The sequence below is a fragment of the Melanostigma gelatinosum genome (assembly GCF_949748355.1).
Source record: "Melanostigma gelatinosum genome assembly, chromosome: 14".
Lineage (NCBI taxonomy): Eukaryota > Metazoa > Chordata > Actinopteri > Perciformes > Zoarcidae > Melanostigma > Melanostigma gelatinosum.
In genome coordinates, this window is record NC_136647.1 from 4,206,377 (window position 1) to 4,223,657 (window position 17,281).

General features: G+C 42.3%; 1 protein-coding gene across 2 annotated transcripts in view; it reads right to left on the reverse strand.

The window, feature by feature from the left end:
• The window catches only part of LOC306787859 (rho GTPase-activating protein 7), a gene marked incomplete at its 5' end in the record, with an annotated part of 67,787 nt that extends 50,853 nt beyond the window's left edge, over positions 1–16,934 (reverse strand). For both annotated transcript variants that reach the window (XM_079283162.1, XM_079283161.1), the window contains one exon: positions 16,811–16,934. In XM_079283162.1, coding sequence (XP_079139288.1) covers positions 16,811–16,934 — 124 coding nt within the window. The remainder of the gene's footprint in view (positions 1–16,810) is intronic.
• Positions 16,935–17,281: the final 347 nt, after the last annotated feature.

Here is a 17,281-nt window from a genome sequence, read left to right on the forward strand (position 1 = left end):
AGATGGCATATTAAGGTTATTGTAGGTTAAACAAATACTAATAATTACGGCGCCAGGGGAGGGGGTGATGATTTCTGTGAAGAAAGACACATTTATAAGAAAAGAAACACATTTACAAGTTTTAACATGTTCTTCATGTTCATGAAGATCTTAAAGTTTAAAATGTATAAGAAAAAGATTGGAACAATAGTGTGTTGTTTTGTTGAGGAACCACATCGCTTCACAATGCAAGGTTGGATCCAGGGCTGGGGGGGACCTTATGGACTTTCACTCCATCCATCCATTCAAAAAGTTTGCAGTCATCTGGGATTCATGTCCTGAAGCGGTTTTTGAGGCCAGTTTGTTTGTTGTAGTTGTTAGGCTCAAGGGGAAGGTCGATCTGAGTATCATGCCCACAACAGTGAACAGAAATGTTTTTGAATATAATGGCCTCGCAGAACCAAATACATGGAGAAGAGGATTGGGCAAAGTATCAAACCATGGAAGAAACCAAAAGAAACGGGGACAGAGGTAGAAGATAAAGAGACAAACTGAAATAAATATGAAGAAAACTAGTTTAAGGCAGAGCCAGAGAGACATTTGCCTAACCTGTGAATGAGAATAGAACGATCGACTGTGCTGAAGGCTGCATTTAGACAAGCGGAAGAAAGTACTTGAGTCAGCAGCTACAAGGAGGCCATTAGTTATTCTGCAGAAATGCAGTTTTGAGCTGCAGGTTGGACAACAGTTGGTTATTTAGGATTTTAAAAACAAAAGGGAGTTTGGTCTGTAAATGATTGAGCACTGAATGATCGAGATTCTGTTGTTTTAGTGGCTGAACCACTGCATGTTTGAAAGATTGGGGAACATGGCTGGTTTGGAAGCTATAAAAACGCGAGGGCCAATCATTCATTTTTAAGAGTTAAGTTGAAATCATGTTGAGAGAACAGGGTTAGGGTTAGGGTCTTTAGAGAAGAGATAAAATGATGAAGTTTAGGAAAAGTGATTGAATTAAGGGACTCTAGAACTGCAGTGTTCTCAGAGGAGATGGACTAATACTGGCTCTGACACCAGGTACTTCGTCTCTGAAGAAGTTTAGGACATCACTTCTAGGTCGGGGGTGGGTGTGGAATATGTGAAGTAAAGATGCGTATCCTACTCCTTCTTGGTTTGGTTCTTTATCAACACTCCAACAGGTTCATTTTCATGAGTAAACAATTGCTTTTTCATACATAATTTAAAAAAAGAATAAATTCAGAACAGAATTACAATTAATGTATATTTTAAATACAACAAACATGTTTATAGAGCAGCAAAGTCACTATATGAATTCAAAAAATGATATAAAATAAGTGAGCTTGAACGTCACAGTTTGCTGTTAGCCGAGTTAGCGTGCGTGGACATATTTTATTAATGGGCGGAGGCCAACTCTGTTTGGTACTTTTTCCATTACTCACTGATGATGATGATGATGATGATGATGATATGATGATGATGATGACAATCAGAATTTGGGCCATAACAGATGTTGGGCGACATCGAGGATAACAGTCTATTGAATTTATCCATCCACTGCAGGAGAAGCTGCACACATTGAAGGCAATGATGATAAGACTGATGATACAGATTTAAATTATGATGATGATGATAATCGCATGCTTTCAAAAGCAACGCACATATTCAGACGATTGTCTAATGCTGGACACTTTTATAGCTGCTCAATAATGAAGAGTGGGTTTTCATGTCAGCAATCAATTTGTCAAATGAGCAGTCACTTTCCTATAATTGTGGAAGTCTCAATATGGGATAAAATTATAGTCCATGAAAACTATCCAAGATGAACTTTTTAGCTTTGAACTTTTTAGCTTTGAACTCACATGAGAGAAAAAAAGTTATGTTTTGATGCTCACATCTGCACATTGTTTGATGTATTAACATGAACACACACACAAGAATAAGACTTTTTAAGACACAGAGAGGTACTCTGCACAGATGCAAGCACAATGTATGGGAGCGCTTGCTGAAGGGTGGTGATGGAGCAGCTGGGTGGAGTTTGCGCGATGCTTTTTAAAGATGCCAGCTCTGAATCAGATGTTAAAACACCAGCCAACAATAAAAACAGACGTCCAAATTCTGAGAATTGCAGTTTGAAGAAAACAGACCACAAAAGCACTCTTTAAAGTGGACACACACGTCCAAGTGTCTTCAGCACTGTCAAACTATTTGCATCTATTAAACATATTTGTAGTTTTATACATCTTAGGAAGCATTGTAGACATAATGGTAAAGCTGTTTTCAAAAGGACTGGGTTTCAAAAAACAATATGAAAAAAACAAACACACAGCCAACTCCCCAAGATGGTGACGGCCAAAAACCAAGATGGCGACAATCAAAATGCCAAACTCCAGGTATCAAAAGCAAATGGATGATATCATGATATTTATTAGTTAAATTGTTTGCCCTATTCACTCGTTAAAAAGCAGCTTTTCATACTTCTGTTTCTCAGAAGATGTTATCTGAAGGCAGACATATTCTTGGTTTGTCGATATTAAACATGGATATTAACAGGCTCAATAACACCTGCAGACGACATGTCACACTACTGCCTACCTCCACACCTGCAGTGAAAAGAATAATGTCACTGTTCATAATTTCAGCAGACAAATTACAAGAACTTCAAAACTATCACTTGCAACTCCCTCAAATCACCAAACTCCACACCTCCACCGAACTTTGTCTCCACGAGAGAAAATTTAAGTAATGAAGCACCACGACAATAGCTCAACTTCACTCTGCTCCTCAGATCCCTGGAGTCTCACATTTAGCCAACTAACTGCAAATGGAAAACTGGCTAACTGCAAATTGAATGTCGCCGAACAGAGGGGTCTGGTGTGAGCGACGGCAAGAGCAGGGTGACTTCTTCAAAAGGAAAGTGCCGGAGCAGCATCTTTCTTTGAGAGTTTGAAATTTGAGGATCATCTTCAGAGAATGAGGTGTGTGTGTGTGTGTGTGTGTCCTTTCAATAAGACAAGAGTCACAGATCCTGATTTTTCTTTTTTCCTCCTCATAGCTCAGGGGGTTCAGTAGAGGTGAGTCTTCAACAAACAACTGCAACACTGTCTGTGTGTGTGTGTGTGTGTGTGTGTGTGTGTGCGTGTGTGTGTGTTTGGCTGCTGTGCGCTTTGTGTTTCCATCCTTGGCTGGTAGACATGGAGCCTCTTGGCTGCGTTCTCTCTCTCTCTTTCTTGCCACACATCTCAATCCCTAAGGCCTGTTGTTGCTAACCACAAACACACACTCCAAAACAAACCCATAAAAACCATATCAGATATTATTACCGAACACACAAACACACACGACTCAGCTGAACATCTTGTTTCGTTTTTAATAAAGCTGCCATGAAGTTAGCTCTGTGGGTTCTCACACACTCCACTCCACTAAGGGAAGGTAAATAGACGTCATGGGTCCTCGAGGGGCCTCCCAGGGTGCCTGCTTCAAAATGAGGAACAATTTAAGTGGGAAATGTCAGTGTGTTGTCACCTTTTGTTCCAGTTTCAGAGCACATCTGTCCTCTGAATAAAAATTGTAATAAATGCAGATTCAAATTATTTTTATTCAAATGATCACTGTTTTTAAGACATTCCTCAAAGTCCTTATATTGCAGAAAGGAGTGGAGTCTTCCTATACTGCAATAGCTGCTGTTATCTGCAGTTTAGAGCGTGTTACGATGCTAAGTAAGCAAGAAAATAATTCGACAACATGTTTCCCGTGTGTTTATCTGGGGCTGAGTTATCGGTTTGTCCTCTATCAGCTACAGAGGAGGCAGTTGGTGAGGAGAAGAAAGGGAGGCGATGCCAGTGTTGTAAAGAAGATGACAGAGGGGGAAATGTAAGAGGCAATAAAAAGGAGGAAAACAAGAGGAGGCCAAACGAGTGGAGCAGCAAGGGAGGGGAAACAGGAAGAGCGTTAAAAAGGGGGCCGAGATGAGCGGCTGACAAAACCGAGGCGGGTGATGAAAGCAAGATGGCGCCGGGGACTCTGCGGCATCACTGGACCTCGATCCGGCACCCCCCTTCCCTCTATTCTTCTTTTTAAGTCTGAAACCTGACGGGATCAACGGCGGCGCTGCATCTCCGCTTTATCAGCAGCGACCACATTCGCGCTGCATGAAGATGAACCGGTGGAGGGGTTCGCCCCCAACGACGCAGCGGGAGCAGAGTAATCCTCAGCCGCTAGTATCACAGGACTCCAAAAAAGAGCAACTGGATCAGGATTAATGTGGGAGTCACGCTGCCCGTCTACAGATACAGCACATGAAAGAAATCCTTTCCTCGCCTGGCTGCTTTCTGTGCGACTGCTGCAATCCTGTTCCATTCTCAGGACAGACGAGACGAACACAAGCAACACCTCGCTTTCTGAATTACAGTCATTTAGCACAACAACAATCAGAGAGGACTTGTTCCCAGCGCACAAAGGGGTCTCTGTCGCTGGGGTTTTCTGAAAGAGTAACAATGCCATGCATGTAGCTGTATCACTTTATGCAAAACGCTCAGGGCCACAGCCGAGGTCTTCAAGGGAAAGTGTGAGCCGCTGTTTGCCGTCTGGAGGAATCCGTCTGGCACAGCTGGGCTCAGACAGGCAGACAGTGTCCTCCAGGTAAATGAGGACCTTCCAACCCCACACAGCAACTCTGACAAATCGACTGTCGCCATCAATGCAAACTCATTATTGAAGATAAATGATTTGGGCGGTCCAGAGATATAAAACAGCAGGTCTGGGATTTAGAATGTGAAGTGTAACATTAAAAAATGAACATGTAAAATGAAACAAAGTCTAATCAGGACAACAGGGGCAGCTAGAGAACCGACATAATACTTTTGTATTTAAATAAGGATGCTGGTTTTGCATGTTTTACCAAACAAACTTTGTAAACCTTTGCAGACTATTTTAAGGCCATTTATTTTAGATCGAGTTCCTAACTTTATTTCCATTGATTGCACAATGGAAAGAAGTGAAACCTGGTTGGGAGACTCCAGGTCGGTGTTTCTCAAACTGTGGGTTTGGCCCCATCTGGGGGCTGTGGTAGCATTGTAAGGAGGCACCGGTCACTGCTTTAGTCATCATTCACATGTACATTTTTTTGTTGCTGCTGTTGTCAATTTTACAACACTGCAGATGCAAGAAGGGAGCAATTTTAAAAAAGGTGGTGCATTCAAGGCCACATTCAAGGCAAGAATATCAGAGCTCTGGTACAGAAAGTTGACTAAAGAAGAGGCACAACAAGCAAACATGGTCATAATGAAAATAATAGTTCCATAAAGTTTGCTGTGAATGTTTTGCAACCAAATCTCATGTTTACGAGCCTGATAATTGGGGTGAATTTACATTCTGTTCAATTTCACGAGCCGCTTTGGCTACATTCTGTGTTTTTCTCACCGTCAACAAATCCAATGGAACGACCAAGACTAACAATGAATTGATCCAACGAACGAAACACACACACAGACTGGAGTTTATTTTAATTCAGTCCCACTTAGAGTTGCCCAAAATACCAAGACCAATTAATCCACCACAGAAAGCAGTCCTCAACAAATGTACTATTGACTCCTTTTTGAGCAGCATGTTATACAGTGGTCAGCTAGGAAATTACCAAAACATCCAGCACAAGTCAGATTGTAAAATTGACAGTTTGATAAATTTAGCGCTTTGGTTCACAAACTTTGGACAAGATTTAGGATATGATGGGCAGGAATGGGCAGTAAAAAAAACACAATCAAATTTCTCAGCAGGAGAAAATAATAAGCCCTTTTTATAAAGGGACTCATTTCAAATGTCACATGAGCTGCAAGATCCGACACAAAAACGACTGCACACGGAGCAAGTCACTGTCCAGCTGAGGAGCGATGGCGGATAAAGCTTTTGTTTTGAAGATGCCAGGCTCAGGAGGAGCTTTCGTCCAGACACAAACCTGACCACGGACGTGCGTCTTCGCCAGAAACGGCGACTCCTTTTAAGGCCATAAGGCGTCTGGCACTTTGACATGACAGTCTGTACTCGAGCAGAGAAGTTCCTCAACAACAGAGCTGCTTTTCACACAGCCAATCCTGTCACGGCCATTCAAACACACACACCCTCACCCACACACACACTCCTTCAGACGCATTGTGAATATAGACGCTTCACTTACTCTTTCTGAGAACCATTTAGCATCTGCTCATGTGTTTCCAGTTTCAGAATGATGCCATAAAAGCAGAGAAAGAATTTCGCCCGTGATGATGTGAATAGCAGCCTCACTAGCAGGTAGAAGACACAAAACCACCAAAGCACCCATCAACCACAGTAAAGATCTTCCTCTGGGTACCACTGCTTTCATAAAACATAAATATGCATGTGAACAGTTTGCACAAATGAGTCTACATGCAAGAGTGAAAAAAAATACCAAACAAGGAGGATCATTGACTAGAAACTAATAAGAGATTGCTGTTTGTTGGATTGTGAGAACCACTATTCAGTTTGGAATTCAATAAACTGATCCCGAGGATCAGCAAACTTAACATTTACAGCAATCATCAAAGATGTGTTGCTACCTGCGAAACTAATCCCATCCCAACTTTCCTTTGATTAACAAACCTTTCCTGTCTCATCTGCTTCTCTTGATACAAAGGGGAAAAAAACAGAAAACAAATAATATCAGACTGATGATATCGTATGTGCAATGTCTGAATAGAGCAGGCCGACAGACATTTATTCATAAATACTGAATTTGTGGAGACCGATATGATCACATACGGCAGCTCTTAATAAAATCAACATGTCTGGATGGTCACTCTAGCAGTGCAATAAATAATCCTGGTGCCAGTTAGAAATGAACAAACAAACAAAGAAGGCGAACAAACACTGACTGGAGCACAAGTCTGACTTGTTAACCAGCTTCATTTCACTGAATATGATACATTATTGATGTTAAACACGATACATTTTTGATACTCTGACCGTGTATGTGTACATATGTAAGTAACATTCCAGGGTTAACCCAGTGTATTGTAAGTGGGACGGCCCTTAGGCCTGAGCTTCAGGAGACTTTTGAAATGTTTTTTAAACTGAATTTTAAGTCGTAAACTCCATTGAGGGATAAATCAGTGTGCATGTTGTGTGCTTAACGTTAGCGTGTGGGTAGTCAAGGGAGAGAGAGAAAGCATGCGTGTGTGACGTTAGAGCTGTGACAGTAACAGTGCAGCGTGTGTTCAGTTTCGGCTATTTTCCGGTGAATAAATGCAACAATGCAACCAAACTCGCATATCTTGCTCACCACTTGCTGATTCAAGTGAAGTGGGTTTATCTGCAAAGTGAGCGACAACTTCCGCCGAGGCTCAGGCCCACTTAAGGTGGACTGACCTTTAAGGAAGCGCTGGGAGATGAAGTGATTTCATCAAAAAATGTGAATTCATGGTTTAGAACGATATCTAAAAATGAAAATCCTTTTTCACTTAAACTTTGGTAGTCACGGTACTGAACCACCAAAAAACAGGCCCGGGAGAGTTCTCGTCGGACACAGGTACATTATCAACATGGCTTCATGGGCTAATAAGAGTGAGGAGCTTGTTTGAGTAAAAAGGCACCATCTCCTCAGCAACCTCAAGAAAAGGTGCATGACACACACGTGTGTGTGTGTGTTCAGGGCATGCAAAGAAAAATGAATAATGAATTTATCTTTTGCAGGCTCCGTTTGTTTTTAAGGGAAAAAATGGATTCAAAATCATCAAAAATGTTATTTTTAAGCCTTCAGTGTATCAGTATCACAACCACTCTCTCTACACTACGCATTTACAGGAATAGATGGTTGAACTGCAGGCCCACCCAATCATTGAGGAATAGAGAAGAGATTTGAAAAATCAAATGACTGACTGTCTTCTCATGCAGAGAAGCATTTCCGTATGCACATAATGAGGGGAAGTAATCCCAGAAAGACTAAAAACCCACTTAAGCCTGAACAGAAACGTACTGAGAAAAGATTATATTTACATCTTTTAAGCATGACGCTCATGCTGCCATCCAAAGACACCCAGGAACACTCCAACAAGGTGAGGTCCTGCTCTGAAATACATTACTGTTGAACCGGTGAACAACCTTCAAAACACCCACAGTTTACCATGTTTGTTGTTGGCATATTGAAGCTCAGGCTGTAACAATATGCTTCCAGTTGCAGTTCATCCACATGATGATACCATTCACGTTTACTCACCAACCAATCAGGCCACCTGTGAGTCAAAATGATGTAACAAAGCGGTGGTCAATGACATGAAAAATGTTTGAGACGGCCTTGACGAGACACATATAAGTTATGAAAAATGGCTCAGAGGTAACTTCGTCAGAATACTGCTGCACATTATGTTAAACACCAGTGAGCAGCACTCGCTAAAGAAAAAAAGAAGATGTCTGGCAGTTTTCAAGCATCACCAGTCAAGTTAAGACCAAGAAGAAGAATCGCTGCAGCGGTGGAGGAAACTCAAAGAATCAGAAACTGCTTATTGCTGCATTGATCTGCAAAATCAATATTTTTGCATTAAAAGCTTGTTGACAAACCCACCGAGAATAATAACCTCGCATTGCAGTGGTGACTCATTCACTGTAAAGTTTCAAGTGCTTCTCTCCGAACTGTCAAACTTTTTGGGCTATCTGAAGGAAAGCCCAGTCCGTTCCATTAAAGGGCCGAGCAGATAGCGTGCTGAAGCCCACACATTCTGTGTCCACTGTTGGGATGTGATGACATTTTGGAGAGCTGTGCGCTCGGATAAGAACGATGCGAGCGTCTGTGCTGTGAAGCACTCGATGAGATTTTTGTCAGAATGATGGAAAGAGTTGAAGGTCAAAAATCACATATGGGGTTTTTCCACTTATTCTAATGAAATTCTTCCACAACATACACATGAATGGACCACTGAGTTCATCTTATCTCACGCAGTTTCTGAATGAAGCGGTCACCATGTGGTTTATGTACCATTTCATTTGATTTACGACTCATTTACATACCGTCGTGTTGGTAATATCAAGACCGTAAGCCGGCAAACAAAAGAATGCTCATTATGTCAATAATCTCGTGTGTACATGCGCTCAACAGCAGCAGAGATTCTAATATTGCAGCACTAAGAAGACTGTCCATGAGCCCAGGATGTGATCCAACATGGGTCCTTTCATTTCATTCTATACTTCGATGTATATGCAGATACAGATTTTTGCTTTTCTCGAGAGACAAAAGGACATCAGGACAAGATGCTGTCGATGTGCAAGCGTAAACTGAAAGCAATAGGCAAGTGTTGCCGACGTGTGTCAAAAGCCACCAATGCTGTCGCCCTTTAGTGTCAGTAAACACAAGCTTTTGTTAAAGATATAGAATATTTGATCAAGAAACAACATATGTGGAACGTTTCTACTTGAACAATTTGAATTGAAGGTTTTATGATGAAAGTCAGAAAGCGATGGGAGACGCATTATTTCTCAATATGGTTTGCTCAATTTGCCATAGCAGTATAATGACGGGATATCACTTCAATACTCGAGACACAATATTACATAATACATCCAGCTGTCTATACCTTCTAATTCTACAAAGAGGTTTAATAAGAAAAAAGGCATTTGTTCCCCCACAGATTGAATGTTCTCACCCAGCACCAGACTGTGTACATGCTAACTCGGAGAGAAGGGGGAAATGAGGTCTGTTTGGGGGCAACGTTGTGCGAGATGACTTGCCGCCGTCCGCCTCACCGACACAATGCTGCTGTCCTGCATTGTCCCAACCAATATGTGGTCTGCGGCGTTATCATGTGTCCCTCCGACGAGATTGGAAAAGTAGCGAGAAAGAAATAAACAGCCATTTCATTTTCATGAAAGCGGTCACAGCCACCTAACCGCCAAAGCGAACACTGGGCTCGTTGAGTTTAACAACTGCGTTCTGCCTCGGGGTCACATGATCTGCAAATACAGGATGTGCGTTGTGTTCAGTGGATGAACACTTGTTAAGAAGACAGCCACGAATACCAGCCATATTTAGCTTTGATAGACGTTGGTCACCATGTGTGATCATTCAAAATGTTGATTTAAAAAAAAAAAAAAAGGAACAGATCGTCATGGACATATCTTGTAGGGTGCAGCGAAGGAGTGAAGAGTGCATGGTGTGACGACCTCCAGATTGTATCTCGGCAGTTTTTGCAGAATATTTTGTTCTGTTGGACATTTTCTGACTGTTTAACCAAGTGAACCCCAGTTGGGACGACGGTCAACACCTCGTTGTTTGGAAGGTGTTGGAAGCACATTGTGGATCCTCCCGAAAGACTTGGCTTTGGACCTCTGGGCTTCCCTGCTTAGCCTGCCTCCACCATGATGTGGCCATGGAGAAGTGGTGGAAAATCACCACCTTTTGCTGTTTTTGTTTAGACCAGAAATCGAAGGGAATCTGACAATCAGACATTCTTCAAAATGGTTAAAAAAAAAAAGCTCTGCTGCAATTTGCCCCAAAACTATTAAGATTCACTCACGGAGAAAGACGTGGTCGATGGCGGTGGTAACAGGCTCTTGAATGGCTCAACAAACAAAGCCCCTTTCTGTCTCATCTGCTGCAACATTAGAGAAGCATTTTCATTCTCAATCTGGATAGAAAAACCTGCTTCTTCCAGGTTCTCATCTTCTCCCACTCACATATTTAATCTTCGGCAATCAAACTATTTTTTATAAAAATTATTTGGAGAGCCCCATATTGTAAAATATTCATGAATTCAGAAAGAATGCATGCAGAAGGGAAAATATCAGTAAAAAGATAACCAACTGATGTTGGAGTCCAGAAACCTGAAATCTGAATCCTTTCATTCTAATGCCAGCTGGATTTTTGTTTTTTTACTTCACATCTGGAAAGGGTTTTTAACTGTAACATATAGCCTCGATCAGAATAGTCACACACACACACACACACACACACACACACACACACACACACACACACACAGAGCCTGTGGTACAAATACAGTCAGAGAGACAGGAAACTGAGAGGAAAGAAGAGAAGGGCCGAGTGGGCGAGCAGGGAGAAAAAGAGCAAAGCAGAGAGAGGGAAAGTTAAAGAATGAAGTGTGGAGAAGAAAGGAGGAGGTGGGTATGTAAAGGAAGAAGGGAATAGAGGAAAGGCATGTGGTCCCAATGCTCAGGATGAGGTAATAATGCTGATGAAATCCAGACAGCTATGACGAGAGACCAGGCTGCAACCTCCCTTTCTTAGAAGTGAAGCCAATGGAAGTGCCTTAAACTTGCATTCTTTCTAATGGCCATCGGGGGGCGACTCCTCTGGTTGTATAGAAGTCTATGATGACTCTACTTCTCTCTTGATTTATTACCTCAGTAAACATTGTAAACATGAGTTTATGGTCTCAATCTCTAGTTTCCATGAATTGACTTTGTTTTTGGCTGTTGGCACTCTGCTGATATGACCCAGCGCTTAAACTTCGAGAAGAAACTCATTTACCGCAGAAGTTGTGTGTGTGTGTGTGTTCGTTTGAAAGCTGATGATAAAGAGTCTGTCTTAGCGTGCGTTATACTCTTTCTGTCAAAGCTGCAGAGACATGAGGGGGATGTGTGTGTGTGTGTGTGTTTCCAAGGTTCCCATCCCCCAGTGGATGTTTAGGTTGGCCCATCTCTGATCACTGCAGAACAAACACCAGCCTTCACATCGATTCCTTCCATCACATTTGGCTCAGAGCCTCAGTGACTCTGCGTTCTCATTTTCAGTTTTAATTATCTTCATCCTCAAGAACCACTTTATTACCTAAGGCTGTTTAGCTGTAAAATTATTGCATAATTAGTTGTCTGTTTATGTAAATAAACAATGGTAGCTGCTGGGTTTCCTTCCAAAACTAAAAAGGACCCAACAGGAAATGATGCGTTCGTTTTCTGTGCCCTCTCCCAGCTTCCTTCTTGGCTGTATGTATGTATGTATGTATGTATGTATTTAAATAAAATAATTTATTTAATTCTCCAGTATCACAAAGTGCAAAATGTATACAAACACGTTTACAAACAAAAGCCCAAAACTTTAAAACAAAAATATGACGAATGACATTTTGTGAGACCATCAAAGTAAAAGTATAGATTTGTTGTATTTCTACATATCTACAAAGGGCTTAGTTTGCTCCACCTCATTAAACAGAAACATAGAATCTCTGAACGACTGTTGGCGACCTGAAGACACGTGAACAAGATCAGCGTAGAAATTGTAATCACTGAACTTCCCATCAAACGTCCTGGCTCTCTGCTGATGTGCCATGATGGTGCTTCCACACGCCACAGCAAAGGTCAATTGCAGTTCTTTACAGATTTCATTTGAAACTCAACAGGAACACAGCGCAGACACGGTGAGGACTTGCAGCATGGTGGCCGTATGAAGCTGAATACCTCCTGTCACATTAAAGTATCTGGTGAAGTCTTTTTCCTGCTGAAGAGCAGAAACATGATGACTTCGTAAACATGGCTTCAAGTCTATAAAACCTCCAATCAATCTGGATTTGATCAAAATGTCCTTTTAACATCTCACATTGTCTCCCACTCTGACGAAACAAACAACTTTTTACCATTAAGTTCTCTCTAGATATTTGCCACTTTGCATCTGGAGTTTCTGGAGACCCCCACCCTCATGATGGTGATGAGTCCGTCCAGGCGTGAGGAAAAAGTTACGCCGAAGTTTACAGACTGTCTGGCAAGGGCTGTTTGTCACAGCGTCGCCGTTGAGGTTTGAATATAAGACCATATTTGGGCTGTGAATTATGACAACTTTTTAGCAGAGGGGTAAATATTAGGACGGGCTAACGAAGGAGAACGGACGGGAGAGATGCTCCTGTGGAGAGACTCAGAGACAGACAGGGATGAAAGACAAGCGGAGGACAACGCGAGGGACAGAGATGAGGACGAGAGCAGCGATTCTCCCGGGCCGTGTTCACACTGCAGCTAAATACGGCCGTCGCTCCTCGAGAGAGACGCAAAGCTGGTTCAGTTCACACACAGTTCGGTTATGAAAAGAAGAAAATATGTGGATGCAGACTGGGTTGATTCCACCACTCATTATTTTTAAATGGCATTTTTAATGATCTACCATACAATATGTGGGAAGAACTTTTTGTTAGCTGTTCGACAAGTGTCTGCACAGCTGGAAACAAATGTATGCGCAGACTAAATGCTGTTTGTGCTGGAAAGTCAGAGACAACCAATGTCTTACTTTATGTACAGAACTGCATCTGTTCTGGAGAATATCAGAGGTTCTGTGGTCTGTTCTGCAGTCTCATGGTGGAAAGAAATGCTTTGCTCGTCAGGAGGAGAATCAGATGTCAGTTTATCACAACCTAAACAAGCAGCTTCTTCAGCCACCTCAAAATACTGTATATAATGGGTCTTAATCGGATATTTCAGGTGTGCTCTTTTCTGTTTTCTTCATCTGAAGAAGTTTTTCTTCTACGGTTCATTTGCAGTAAACCGGTTGCACCCCGGTCTCCTACAAGATGACGTTCCCATTCAAATAGCAAAAAAAAAAAAATGTAAATCATAATGAAACGTAATTCACAATGCAGTTTTGTTGAATGGGAACGTAATTTTGAGGAGACAGGGATACAAATCTTTAAAAACAAGTCTGTTGGGTGAAAATAAATAAAATCCTTTTGAGTCGTCTGCAGCAGTACGTTGCTTTGCTCCCGTGTTTGCTCCTGTCGGTTTCTCCAAACTGTGGGCGAGCCGACCGACATCTACTGGTATTACACTGACTTTGGATAAGTAGCTCATACAACCTCACATCAAAATGTCATTGATTGTAGCAGCTCTAAGTTCTTTTGGTAATTTGATAAATACAATCTGTTGTCCAACTCTATGCTAATAGGGCGTTACTGACGTTATTTGGGTTGGATTTGATGCTGCGTCTCCATCCATTATGCATTTTTAAATAAATGGAAACATTTTCACAGCATATGGAAATTACTCGAAATCAGTGGCTGCTTGGAAAGTATTCGAAATAAATGTATGTAAAATACACACAGTTTAATGCAAAACCATTGATGTGATTCTCTAAAAAAAAAAAACTCCATCTCTCCCTCTCCCGTCTGTATAAATGTGCTCCAGGATTATAGAGCACAGGATTACATAATCCATCTCAGCCAATCAGTGAGCATGACTGATATAACGTCATGTGTTGATTTAATCCAAACACACACACACACGCACACACACACACACACACACACACACACACTGACAGATGTAAGCGTACACACAGCTGGAGCCAGGTATCAGCTCGCACAGGGAAAGCAGAACCAGCTGTCTGAATTAAACACACAGAGCAAAAACACAGTTCCCACACAAACGCACTTACTGAGCAACACACATGAACACACACAGGGAGTCAAGGAATCGGAGGTATTCCTTGAGGTTTAAGAAGCGCTCAGTGAGGCTGGACGTAAACATACAGCAGAGGGATTATTCCTCCCTCAACTTTTCCCTTCATCACTGAAGTTCATTTAAACCCCTGAAGGTGGCCGTGCTGAATTTTTGCAGCATCGTGACAAAAAAGCTCAGAAAACTGCCTCAGCAGTCCTGCAGTCCTGCAGATCACCAATATGCTGCATTCCAAACTCTGTGTGGGTGTGTGTTTATGGGAAAGTGTGATTTTAGTGGCAAACATGAATTCACATTGTCAGGGTCATCGGAGTTCAGCTACTTTCAAGTAAAGTAATGAGCATAAGCAATCTGTAAAAAGACAGCCTTAGGTTGCGCACACACACACACACACACACACACACACACACACACACACACACACACACACACACACACACACACACACACACACACACACACACACACACACACACACACGACAGAAAGCGTCAAGATGGTATCACAGTACCAGGTTAACAAGCTAGCAAAATTGGCTACATAACTAGCTAGCAAGCCAATGTAAAGCAGAACACAGTGAAGAGCATTACAATTTGCTCTTTGTAGCCTCTCCCTCACGTTTACACCCGAGGCTTCCTCAGCACACGGCTGCAGGTCGCCCTTTGGTTCCCCTTGACATTTTCACGGCCAGTTCAGTGAATTAACCTTCCAGTCACACACACACCACCTCCAGGGAAATGAAACCTAACCATTCCCTGCAGCTTCAGTTAAACCACACACCATTTCCTCACCACACTCCACAGCTCTGAGTCCCAGGACCACTGATCTCCTGAAAACCTGCTTTGTGTTAATGGTGATGAAACACTTGCCAGACGCCTGCTGAGGAGGTTGAGTGTCAGAACAGAGAATTCCCGACCGCTCGTGATCTGTCAGATGGAGAGAGACTCAACAGCTCTCAGTGAGGAGATTGCTGGGTGCTTGGATCCGAGGACTTCATTTAGCACCCGCAGTATCAACAAGAGAGCCACCGGCACGGTTTGCAACAAACGCTGGAAAACTGTTTCGGCTTCAGTGAGACGGGAAACCACAATCAGTCACAGCTACAGCTCACATGCTCGTGGTTTTGGACCAACATGATGGACAGAAACAAGCAGGAGCCGGCCAGGATGTTATTGCAGCTTTTGAAAGTGGAACGAGAGACATTAAAAAGAACAGGGCTGGTGTTATTTAATCATTTTATGAAAATCAATAACCCCCATGAAGAGACTTAAAACAAACAATGATTTTATCTTCCTAACAAGCAAAGCCTCATGCGGTTCATGTCTGTTCAATGTTTCCAAAAAATACATTACAGAGAGATGCACCAACACTGGGTGACATGTTCCTGCATCACAATCATCAAAAGTCAAACTGTACTTTCATGATCTGGCAGTAGAGCTTAATGTCAAGCAGGCATCACTGGTTCCACCAACTCTTTCTTAAAACATGTTTGAAAGTTTTGACATTTTACACATCCACCAAAATTATTATTAATTCATTAATTTAAGCTGCAGGAAAGGAAAAAAAAAAATCATGTTTCCCCAAGACAACGTGAGGCATTTCTCTGTCACAGTGCCAGTATATGAAAATGTCTATGAAAAATGGTAAAAAAAAATAAGTCAAAATTCAATCTAGTGGTTTCCTGCTGAGCGTCCCGAATGGTCCATTTGTTTTCACGTCACTCAGCAAGACTTCTTTTTCAGTCGGCCCGACATTACACTACGAACAGAAGGCCACAAAACCACTTAGGAAAAACATCATGGTTGGCTTAAAGTAACGCGCTACAGTTAGGTTTGGGCAACAAAAGCATTCAGTTTGGTTTGGGAAAACACCGACCCATCTACCTCCATCATTTTCTGCCGTTCTCAATATCTAATGTAATGTCACGAGCTTTGACCATCGCATCGTCACATGGATGGGTTTCATTCCACGGAAAAGATCCTAATTGACTTTCCATTGGTACTCAAAAAAAGGAGAATTTGTGTCCTTGTACACAAAACGAATAGATTACCAAATGGTCACGAAATGCAAACCACCATGAGACCAGGCTGGAGAGGAGGACCTTTAAGGCCCACATTTGACAAAGTGATGCAGGCAGCAGTTGCATAACATTCTGAACTACATCTCAAGCTTCAAAACACCACCATGACATCACAGACAGCAACACTTCACAGATGCTGACAGACTGACATTCCAAGTATCACGTTATACATACATGTTGATATCATTAAAATGTCATAAGCCACAATGGAAGATTTTAACCCTCATCTCCCATCCCTGATATCAATTTCCTTCTTCGCCGCAGTAAACTTGCATGAACTCCACTTTCCAACCTGCCGACCAGCTGAGTAATCTACATCCACATCTTATCCCAACTCACCCGACAGCCGCCTCTCCCTCACGCTCCTCCAGAAGACATCCCAAGCCTTGTGGGTGGAATCTTTCACGTGCTCGCTGAAGGATCTCCTCAGTGGAGTTTTTTTTACCGCCGGGATCTGAGCCATATTCCACACGTCCGACAGTCACATAGTCCAGCTGAAAAACCCTGCGTTTCTGGAGAGTTTCTAACCCATGTGGGCAGCTCACGCCGTCATGGCTCATGCCGAGGCAGTGTTTGAGTTCAGCAAAGTGAGGAAGGAGGAGGAGGAGGCGGAGGGGGTGACGCTTGATGCAAAAAGTCTGCATGTAATTTGTGAAACACCCCGTCCTCTACCTCCCCAGAACCTCCCTCCGCAGAAAGTTGTGTGTGTTTGAGGAAGGGCGAGTGAGAGAAAACATGTGTGAAGAACTGTTTAGTGGACAAACAGACTATGACGGTGTGTGAGTGTACATCTGTGTGTTCTCAAGGGGA